Raw genomic sequence first — 10412 nt, 5'->3', positions numbered from 1 at the left:
AGCGTGGGGCGGGGAGAGCCCGCACGGCCCCGGCACTGCGGCCCCGGGGGACGGGGACAGCGCCCGTGTCACCCTGTGCCACCCTGTGCCACCCTGACACCCCGCCATCAGCCCCTGCCCCAGAGACTGCAGCCCCAGGGGACAGGGCCGGTGTCACCCTGTGTCACCCTGGGCCACCCTGATGTCCCACAGTCAGTCCCTGCCCCAGACACTGCGGTTCTGGGGGGCAGGGGACAGTCCCTGTGTCACCCGGTGCTACTCTGGGCCATCCGGATATCCCACAGTCAGCCCTGGCCGGGATACTGCAGCTCCAGGGGACAGGGGACAGTCCCTGTGTCACCCTGTGTCACCCTGTGTCACCCTGTGTCACCCTGGCACCCCACGATCAGCCCCTGCCCCCAGTGCCAGCGGGGTACACCGGGAGGGATGAGGGGGTGCTGGCACTGGTGGTACTGGGGAGAGTGGGTACAGAGTGGTGCTGGACACTGGAATTCCTGATGGAGGGGTCTGGCAGGGTCGCTGCTCCAGGGACGGGACCCCAGGAAGCCCCAAAGGCACAGGGGGCAGGAGCAGAGCTGAGCTTTCCCAGCCAGACACAAAATCTGGGGCAGGGCTGACCATGGTCCCCACGTGGAATTGTGGAAGTCGGAAAAGTCCTCTGAGATGCTCAGAGTCCAACCATTCTCCTGAAAGCCAAAGCCACCACTGAATGTCCCCGAGTGCCACATCCACAGGGCTGTCAAATCCCCCAGGGATGGGGATCCATCCCTGCCCTGGGCAGCTGTGCCAGGGCTCCTTTCCAGGAGGAAATTCTCCCAAAATCCCACCTGAGCCTCCTCTGGCCCATCCTGAGGCCGTTCCCTCTCCTCCTGTCCCTGTTCCCTGGAGCAGATCCCAAATCCCCCCCGGCTGTCCCCTCCTGTCAGGGAGTTGTGCAGAGCCACAGATTCCTCCTGCTCCCCCTTTTCTCCAGGCTGAGCCCCTTTCCCAGCTCCCTCAGGAATTCTCCAGCCCCTCCATGTCCCTCTTGTGAGCAGGGAATGGAACTCACAGGCAGCAAAACCAGGGCTGAACTTTCTCTGTTCTTCTTTCACAAAATTTCAGCTGCCACTAAAGCCTCTGGGGTCCCCAAAATGCCACCCACTCACCCTAGGATTAGGGAGAAAGACACTTCCAGTTGGTTGACTTCAATCTCTTGTCCAAAACTAATAAAATAATTTATCTTAATTTACCAATAAATTAATCAATCAATCAATCAGAGTTAAAGAACCTCTGTTTCCAGCTGTTATTTATTTCCCCTCTGCTCAGCCCTCAGTACAATCACACTCTGGTTCCAGGAGACACCACAGCTTTTAGGCACCACTTTTCTTTCTGAACTCCACAAAATTCAGCATTTGAAAGCAAATCCAGACCTGGTGCCACCTCACATCCCTGCTCACCTGGGGACAGGTAACAACTGCTCAGCTGCCTGTCACCCACAGGCCCCAGGGCTGTCACCACTGCTCAGGGGGACAGTCACTCACCACGAGTGGCTGCTGCTGCATTCTGAGGCACCAGACAAATCCCTGGCTGGTTTGAGGTTTGGGGACAGGCACAGGGCACAAGCAGGGCACAGGGAGGAGCAGCTTCATGCAACAGGACTCAAAGGGTGCAAGCACAGCAATGCCTGGGGACATCCCTGCTGCCCATCAGAGAAGCTGGATGGCCCCAGAGCCACCCCCAGAGCCAGAGCAGCCCAAATGCCACCCTGAACCAGCAGTGGCACAGCAGGTCTGTCCCTGGAACTGCTTCTAGTGGGGCCAGAAGCGACACTCAGAACGTTAAAGTAGCAGCATGGAGGAAACATCGGAAATTTCAGCTCCTGCATTTGGTCTCTGCTTTAAACAAAGACATCTCAGTCCCACCTTCTGCATCCACAGCAGGCTCCCACAAAAATGACAGGAGCTTCTTCCCAAACCTCCAGGTTTGATCCTGCCCAGCCCACACCAACACTTGCACGATGATCTGCAGGTGACACGTGACAGCTTGAGAGACAGCAAGAGGAGGATAAATACTCTTCACCATAATATAAATAAGCTGTAGAACATCTCAACAGGGGCAAAGTGCTTTTGTTTTTCTCCTTAAGACAAAATAAAAACCTAAATAAAACCTGTCTTAACCACAACAGAAGATTTGACTCCTAAAACATCTGAATGGTCTAAGTGACACTTGAAGTGACATTAAAGTGATGCAGCCAGTGCTCAGTCCTTGGGCACTCTGAAGTTGTCCTTCTCTTTCCTGATGGCCCCCATGGCTCGGACAGGGTCGGTCTCCCCAGCATGGTCCTGGACTGACTTCTCCCTGCCAGGAGGGAAGAGCAGGGTCAGGATGGAATCCGGGGGTCAGGATGGAGTCCCAGCTGTGGAGGCACCACCATCAGGTTTCAAGGCTGCACTTCAGCATCAAAGACTGGGCTTTGGCACAGCTCATCAGGCCTGGTTTGAAGGCTCAGGGGGGGCAGGAGGAAGTTGCACTTTTGTGCCCCAGCAGCATCTTCTGCTGGATGAAGGAACAGGACACAACAAAGCCTGTTCTGTCTCCTGAGCCAGGGAATGATGCTCAGCACAACCCTCAAATCCAGGAACTTTCTGCCAGGACATCCAGTGAGAGTCTGGGAGGCATCCAAACAGGAACTTGGGAGGCAGAAGAGCAACTCCCACTGGGACACCTCCTCCTTCCCAGAGCCCCTCCCAGCAGCAGGGCCCTTCCCTACCTCACTCTCATGAAGGGGTTGTAGGTGAACTCCTCTGCGATGGTGGAGGGGATGGTGGGCTCCCCACTGTCGTACTGGGCCTGCAATGAGGGACACAGTGCTGCTCCACCAGGAATTCTGGGCAGCAGGGAGTGTCCTGGGCACAACACGCAGTTTCCAGGCAGGGAATGTCTCCCCCAGACATCAAACTGTGGGCACAGCCAAACCTTGTTCACTGGAACACAACATCCTGCAGCTCCTGGCTCTTAACTCCCTCTGTTTCTGCCCAGCATTTGCTCCTCTGCTCCATCTCCTCAGCAAGGCTCTGTGCCCAGGGAAAGGATGAACAGCTCACCTTGGCCCAGGCCAGCTTTTCCTGGATACTGGGGTTACTGGGCTCCACGTGCCGAGCAAACTTGAGATTGTTGATGGTGTACTCATGGCCACAGTAAACTCTCTGGGAAGAGGAAGGGACAGTGACACTGGGGGGACTCCGAAGGCACCAAGGGGCACTGCCAGGTGCCACCAGCACAGCAAGATGCTCATCCCAACACTCCCCACTGGAGACAGGACTTAGCAGGCAGGACAAGCTGCCAGTTTAAGAGATGAGAGAGCCCCACATCCCAGCTCAGCAGCCTTTTAACACCCAGCTCTTTTTAACACCCCTGCTCTTTCCCCACAAAGCACAAACACATCTGGGGCAGGCAGATCCTTTCCAGAGCACTGCAGCTATCACAGAACTCGTGTCAGCACTCATTCCTTGCCCACACCAGAGTCTCTCTGAACTCTCAGGGAGTTTCTCTGATCTGTGTGGCGCTTTGGGCTGGTCACTCACACAAAAGGAGGGGTTTGTACCGTTCTGGGGTCCAGGCTGCCCAAAATCTCAATCAGTGCCTTGTACATCTCCTCTGGGGTGCCCTCGAAGAACTTGCCACAGCCAGCCACGAACAGGGTGTCACCTGCAGGGATGACATGGCATCAGGCCCACAGCAGCACCCCCACACCCAGCCTGAGGCTCATGCCTGCCACTGCTCCCTCAGCACTGCAGCAGGAGCATGGGGACAGCCAGGCTGTGCCACACAAATGTGGCTGCTGGGGCAGGAAAACCTCCAGAGCCTCAACCTGCCAGCACCTCCTACCTGTGGGCAGCCCCTGTCCCCTGCTGTCCCTCCTAGAGGGGACAAGGAACACTTTTCTTTGCTGTGAAACTGAACAAAGATGAGTCACCTCTATTTTCTCCTCAGTGTTCCCTAAAATCTTGTTTAAGCCTCTTTCCCTTCCATGCAGGAGCTTCTGTGAGCTCTGGAGAACACAGGGATGAAGCACAGCCCCAGGGAAGGGGAATCCTTGTCCCAAACCAGGATCCAGACCCTGGCTACCAGCAGTAGAGCACCAGCCCTCTCTGACTCCCCTATTCTCTCCTCTCTCTGCCGTCAGATGTGAGCACAGATACATGGAAAAACATCAGGGTTTGGGATCACCAGTTTGGCCTGAGACAGGAAAGAAAATGCTGGATGCAGGACTCATGCAGGGCTCACTCTTGATGCTGCCTGCAAGGTGTGCAGCCCTGATTTACAAACTCAGAGGGGTTTTCCCCAGTTAACCTACAATTCCTGCTTGCAAAGGGGAGCAAGATGTGGATGTTAAGCAGCTGCCCTGGCAGGAAGGGACAGATGCACATCCAGAGCCAGAGGCACCCAGGCAGAGGGGGGGAGTTTCTATTTTTGCAAGGGAACCTCCCAACTCCTCACCTGTAAAAACTGCAGGTGGCTCGGAGCTATTTGGCTTAGTCACATAATAACAGATGTGGCCCGAGGTGTGACACGGCGTACTGAGGCATTTCACATTTAGAGATCCCACCTGGGAAGAAGGCAGAACACTAAAGCTGAAGCTGCTGTTTGCTGGCAATTGCATGGTTAGAAAAGAATTGCTACTCTCAGTGCTCTAATGCTCCTAAATTTGCCCCAGTCTGGCCAGGAAATACCAGCTCTGCTCCTGGGAGAGCCCAGGGAGGGAGGGCTGTGGCAGGGAACTGTTTCCTCCAAGCAGGTGTCCTGACAAAGGGAATTGCCAGATCCTTTCATTTCCATGCCCAGGGACTGAAAACCTGGTTGGCAGCAAGAGCCAACAGATCCAGAGCAACAGAAAATCCTAAACAAAACTAACAGAGCGTGAAAAAAGCTCCAAACAAAAAATGGAGCTGAAGGGGAGAAGTGGATGACACTGAGGAAAAGGCAAGGATTAAACACAGCCTCATCTGCCCACCTTCCTCCTTTGCTGCTGCCCCTCCAAGGCTGCACCTGAGGCCAGCAGTGCTGTTCATGCCTGCCTGCACTTTTCCCAGCAGTTTGTGTCACCTGCCAGCTCTCCTGCAAACAAACAGGCTGCTCCCAGCCAGCACACAGCCACGCAGGCAGCTGGCAGGGCTCTGCTCACCCCGTATTCCAGCTGTCATTCCCACAGGAACACCTGGATCTGTTCACTGCTCGCCGTGCTCCTGGCAGAGCACAGCCCCTGTCCTGTCACACAGTCCTTGTCCTGTCACACAATTCCTGTCACACAGCCCCTGTCCTGTCACACAGTCCTTGTCCTGTCACACAACTCCTGTCACACAGCCCCTCTCCTGTCACACAGCCCCTGTCGCACAGTCCTTGTCCTGTCACACAGCCCCTGTCCTGTCACACAGTCCTTGTCCTGTCACACAATTCCTGTCACACAGCCCCTCTCCTGTCACACAGCCCCTGTCCTGTCAGTTCCTTGTCCTGTCACAGAATCCCTGTCCTGCCCTGTCACACAGTCCCTGTCACACAATCCCTGTCCTGTCACACAGCCCCTGCCCTGTCCCCCAGCTGCACAGGGACACCCAGCATGTCCCACGTGCCTCAGTGCTGTCCTCACACAAGGATCCAAACAAGGCAGAGCTGTTGCCGTTCCCAGAGCTGGAAAAGGGGGAAAGCTGCATTTCAACCTCTCACCACATCCCAGGGGATGCTCAGAGGTACCAGAGCTGCCCAGCTCAGGTGGGAACACACCTGTGCAGCTGTGACACAAAGAGGGGATGCCCAGAGTCCTGCAGGTGCCTGCCTTTACCTTGAGAGCTGTCAGGTGGGACACTCTCTGTGTCAGGGCCCCCACCCTGCTGTCCCCCCCGTACACGTGCAGCCCTGGCTCCATCTTCACCAGCTTCTCGTTGCCTCCAGCATGGTCCCTGGAAGGGAAAAAAAATGGGATTTGGGGAGGAATGAACACAGATTTATGGTCATTGGTGGTGCAGTGGTGATCATTTCTGATCCACCCCTCTCCCCAGCATCTATCACTCCTCATATCCAAGGATAAGCCACGACAACAGGAGTGGAGATCATTTCTCCAGTAATTAGGGCAGTGAGAGGGGGGAATCAATCCCTGACAAGTCCATCCCCAGTTGGAAACAGCAGCCTTAGGGGCTCCCAGTAACCTCTCCAGCAACTGGGGCAGGAAGGGAATGGGATGAGGGGAAAATGTGCAACCCAGCATCCCTGTGCTGCTGGTTTGTCCAGCTCAGGGCTGATTGTTTCACTCTCCAGCCACAGAGGTGGCTCCAATCTGACCCATGGACAAGTTACTGCAGCAAAACATTCATTTTACACTCCTGGCAGAGCTGTTTTGCACCTGGGATGATCCTCCCACAATGCTGAGTGCAGGATGATGCCTCATGGGCCTGTCCTGACACCTCAGCACAAACGTGCTCCCTCCCACACCCCAGAGCTGCCTCCACACCCAGTTACTGCATTGGCTCCGTGGAAAAAATAAATCAGGATTTTAAAGGGGAAAGGCACTGACAAACAGCTTGTGGTCTGCACAAGGCCAAAGGAATGAGCGCTGATCCTTCTCCTTGTGCCTCAGCTGCTGCTCAGAGATCACCTGGATGCAGGAGAGCAGCAGCTCCTGGCTGTGTTGAGTGAGGGATCCAGGACAGGGTGGTTACCAGTGGTGGTGGGTGGTCAGGACAGTGGTCAGCTTCACGCCGTGCTTTTTAACAGCATCCAAAACCTGCAGGGACACAGTAGGAGAGTCACACCTGCCATGGAAGGAGCTGGCAGCACCCCTGGTGTCACCTGGACACGAGGAGTGAGAGCCTCACCAGCAGCTCTGCAGGGAGCTCATCCCCATCCAGGCTGGCTCAGAGGGAAGCACACGAGGTCTGATCCAGCCAAGCCCCAAATCCCATTTCCTCCTTTCTGCCCTACATCAAATTAAGGCCAAAAATCCCAAACCAGGTCAGCAACCCCCGGGGTGAGGGAGGGACACAGCAATGTCTGCAATGAGGGACACAGCAATGCCTGGGGTGAAGAAGGGACACAGCAACCCCTGGAATGAGTGACACAGCAGTCCCTGCAGAGAGCCCTGGCTGTCCCTGTGCAGGGATTCCTGCCTTTCCTCTGATCCATCCAGACAGGACCAATCCCCAAATCCCATTTCTTCCTTGCTGCCTTACATCAAATTAAGGCCGAAATGCCAAACCAGGTCAGCAATCCCTGGGGTGAGTGAGGGACACAGCAACCCCTGGAACGAGGGACACAGCTGAGGCAGCGTGTGGCTCGTTCCCTCCTGGACACAGCAACCTGGAAGGACATCCCAGGGGAATTCCAGGGGAGTGTTACCTTCTGGGGCTGCACAGGATCAACTATGGCAGCCTCCCTGGTGTCCTGGTCGATGAGGAGGTACATGTAGTTGTCAGTGAGGGCTGGCAGGATTTCCACCTTCATGTCGGCCTGGGTCACTGTCTTGGGCTCCCTCAGCTCGTGCTCCGTGTGCAGGAATTTAGCTCGAAGCTGTGCTGGACCTGGGAACCCAAAAACCAGCCAGAGCTCAGCCCTGGGAGGGGGACAGGTGGGACAGGGGGATGGCAGGTATCCCCCAGCTCACAGGACAGCCCAACCTGTTCCTTCAGACAAGAGGAGTGAGGCCACCACGGGATAAAACCTTGTGCCCCTCAAGGTGCACCACAGCTGCCCTGAGAAGGACAGGATGCTTTGCTTTCCATGCAGGGAAAACTCTGTACTTGGAGCAGAGAGAAGATTTCAAGGGGCAGGAAAGCAGAACGGAGCTGGCCAAAGGTCAGCCTGGCACAGTGACTTTGCAAAAAAGGCACAAAGGGCACGTTAGGGCCAAAAAAAAAAAAAAAAAAAAAGGAAGAAAGTTAAAAAAAAAAAGGAGAAATACAGAAATACACACACTGCTCTGACAGAAATACCCAGTTCCTTACTGGAGAAATGTCATCCTGCACAGCACAGGGAGACAAGCCAGGCTCTCCAAGGCAGGAAGGCTCCCTGCCTGGCCAGGTAAGAGGCACACACACACACAGGGCCCTTGCTCATGCCTGCCCTGATGCAACACCAGTGCTTCCATGTTTGCTTTTGCTTCAATGTTTAATCAGATCCAAGAAGCAAATTCCAGATGCAAACAAGCTGGACTCCACTACTCAGTGCACAGCTCTTGAAGAAATAACCAACCCAAAGAGGTTTTAGCACACCAACTAAAGGAAGGGAAGCAAAGAGAGCGAGGTCCTGCACTGCTGGGGCCCTGCAGTGCAGAGCTTGAGCTCAAACACTGGCAGGGAAAGAGGTGCCAGTCCCTGCAGGTCAGGAACTGCTGCCAGAGCAGCCCTGAGGTGTGTGCACACCCCAGAGGTGCCTGTGCTGGCTCAGACCCATTTTATTCTGCACCACTGCAAAGGCTCCTGACTTTCCTGCTTGGCCACCTCTCTCTGTGCCACGGGGAGGGGTCCCCATGCTGGTGATCAGCCTGTCCCACTGCCCCCAGCCACCCCAGCCTGCCCAGCCCTGATAAGAGCAGCTCTGCAGGAGCCCCACAGTCCTGCAGATCTGCTCCTGCTGAGCTGGCAGAGCCCTGTGGCACAACCATCCTGCCCAGAGCTTCTTCCCCTTCTATCTCCACCATCCCTGCTAATGAGGGAAGGGAAACTAGTGGAACTAAACACAGTGCTAAAAAAAAAAAAAACAAAACCAACAAAACCAACCCCAAGGCACAACAAAACAGGCATGCATTGGGTATTTACAGAATTGGGAGAAGCATCCCTACCTGCAGAGTGTTCCCCTGGAGAAAACTCCTTTCAAAAAAAGAACAACAAAAATAAAGGCCTTACTATATTCTTTGGTGGGGAAAAAAGAAATGCCCAGAAAACAACTGCTCACCAACAGGGAGAACTTTTGGATGTTGTCAGTCACAAGAGCTGTCTATACTGAGTGTTGAAAAAAAATACAACCAAACAAAAGAAAACAACCCAACCTTAACTTCAACTCAAAGGATTTATTCACATGCTTCAAATGCTTCTTTCCTATGAACCACCTTGGCCCGGATCCCACAGTCTCTCTGTGTAATTCACAATTCATACCAAACAAACAAACAAACAAGCCGCACCACATAAGGAAATGTTTTCAAACATGTAATTTCAACAAAGGAAGGAGAAAACGTCCACCAAGAACGAAGCTCATGTGCTGAGAGCTGCCGTCTGCAGCTCAGCTGAGAGCAGGGAGTTTCTCACGCACTGCTCAGACCCAAAGGAGCTCCCTGGAGGTTCAGCCCCTGCCCAGCACCAGCTCAGACCGCTGTCACACACAGCTCTGCCTCAGAATGAAAGCCCAGTGACTCCATTCTGACTCATCTTTGTCCCACATCCCTCCTGACTGCGGCAGAGCTCTGAAGTCTCTGAATCACCCACTTGGGCTCTGGAACGGTTCAAGAGCACAGCTGGAGCGGGCTGGGGGAAAGGCTTCGCAGCAGGAAGGGTTAAATGTCAGCACAGAAACGCGGCCGTGCTGGGGGCTGACAGCAGGCAGCTTCCTCCACAACCGGCCTGCTTCGTGCATTTCCTCCAGAACGTTTGGGGTTACTCTTTTATTACATAAAAGAGTGGAAAATTCCCGTTTGGAGCAGGGCTGTCACTCAGCCCAGCCGTGCGCTGCCGCACAGGACCCGCGCTCGCTCTACACTCTCCAAGCGGGGATTTTTTTGGATACCCAGGGAGTTTATGGCTCCGGGAAATGTGTTCGAACCCAGGGCAGCTCCCACCCTGCGATCCCGGGAACTCGGTTTGACATTCCCACCCTGCAGCTGAGCAGCGCGCCCGGCTCCTGGCACGGAACAGCGATTCCCGCTCATTAAAGCCACGTCTTAAAACCCGGGTGATGCAAAACCACCTGCGGAGACTTCCCAGAGAGCCAGGACAGGCTCGGAGGATTTAGGCCCGAGATGCAAACGCGAAGCTCGGGCAGTCTGCGGTCGGTTCCACCAACCTGCACCAGCTGTCACCCACCGAACCCGGCCCCGGTCCCCGCATCCTCCTCCCCGAGCACCGACCGGGGCTCGGCGCGGCCGCACTCCTGCCCCGCTCGGGCCGTGAATCGGCCCAAAGCCGGGGCACAGCCCCAGAGCCGCAGCGCGGCTCCCTCAGGGCCCCGCGGCCCTGCCGGGGCACACCCGCCGCACGTACCGGCTCGGAGAACGGCCCCGAGGACGGCCCCGGCTGCCAGGGCGGTGCCGAATCCCCGCCAGCCCCCGCGGAGCATCGCGCACCCCGCCCGGCCCGGTTACCTTCGGCTGCCCGCCCCGGCAGGCGGCGGCAGAGCCGGCACGGCCCGGCCCGGCCCGGCGCTGCTCGGGGGCGGCGCTGAGCCCGCCC

General features: G+C 55.8%; 1 protein-coding gene across 2 annotated transcripts; it reads right to left on the bottom strand.

Annotated features, from left to right (window-relative positions):
- Window positions 1–1271: 1271 nt before the first annotated feature.
- Window positions 1272–10327, bottom strand: HAGH (hydroxyacylglutathione hydrolase). Of its 2 annotated transcripts, none has more exons than XM_062503258.1 (9): window positions 10224–10327; window positions 7372–7553; window positions 6696–6760; window positions 5822–5939; window positions 4483–4591; window positions 3587–3690; window positions 3087–3188; window positions 2753–2832; window positions 1272–2340 (listed from the first exon to the last, which is right to left on the bottom strand). In XM_062503258.1, exons 1-9 carry the CDS (start codon window positions 10297–10299, stop codon window positions 2241–2243), a joined length of 936 nt encoding a protein of 311 aa, XP_062359242.1. In that variant the 5' UTR covers window positions 10300–10327; the 3' UTR covers window positions 1272–2240. The 2 variants fall into 2 exon arrangements, 1 of the variants encoding a protein (XP_062359242.1); XR_009933684.1 differs by having other exon boundaries at window positions 2283–2340; window positions 2959–3188.
- Window positions 10328–10412: the final 85 nt, after the last annotated feature.

This window comes from Cinclus cinclus, chromosome 16 (assembly GCF_963662255.1).
Source record: "Cinclus cinclus chromosome 16, bCinCin1.1, whole genome shotgun sequence".
NCBI lineage: Eukaryota > Metazoa > Chordata > Aves > Passeriformes > Cinclidae > Cinclus > Cinclus cinclus.
Note: the sequence above shows the minus strand (reverse complement) of the source record. Positions and strands in the feature narration are given on the sequence as shown.

What these genes read in the sequence shown, in the direction of transcription:
- HAGH (XM_062503258.1), bottom strand. Translation starts at nt 10,299, where the DNA reads ATGCTCCGCGGGGGCTGGCGGGGATTCGGCACCGCCCTGGCAGCCGGG. An exon ending in CGGGGCCGTTCTCCGAGCCG is followed by an intron (nt 7,554 to 10,223) that starts GTACGTGCGGCG and finishes TTGGGTTCCCAG; the next exon opens with GTCCAGCACAGCTTCGAGCT. An exon ending in AACCCCTTCATGAGAGTGAG is followed by an intron (nt 2,341 to 2,752) that starts GTAGGGAAGGGC and finishes CCCTCCTGGCAG; the next exon opens with GGAGAAGTCAGTCCAGGACC.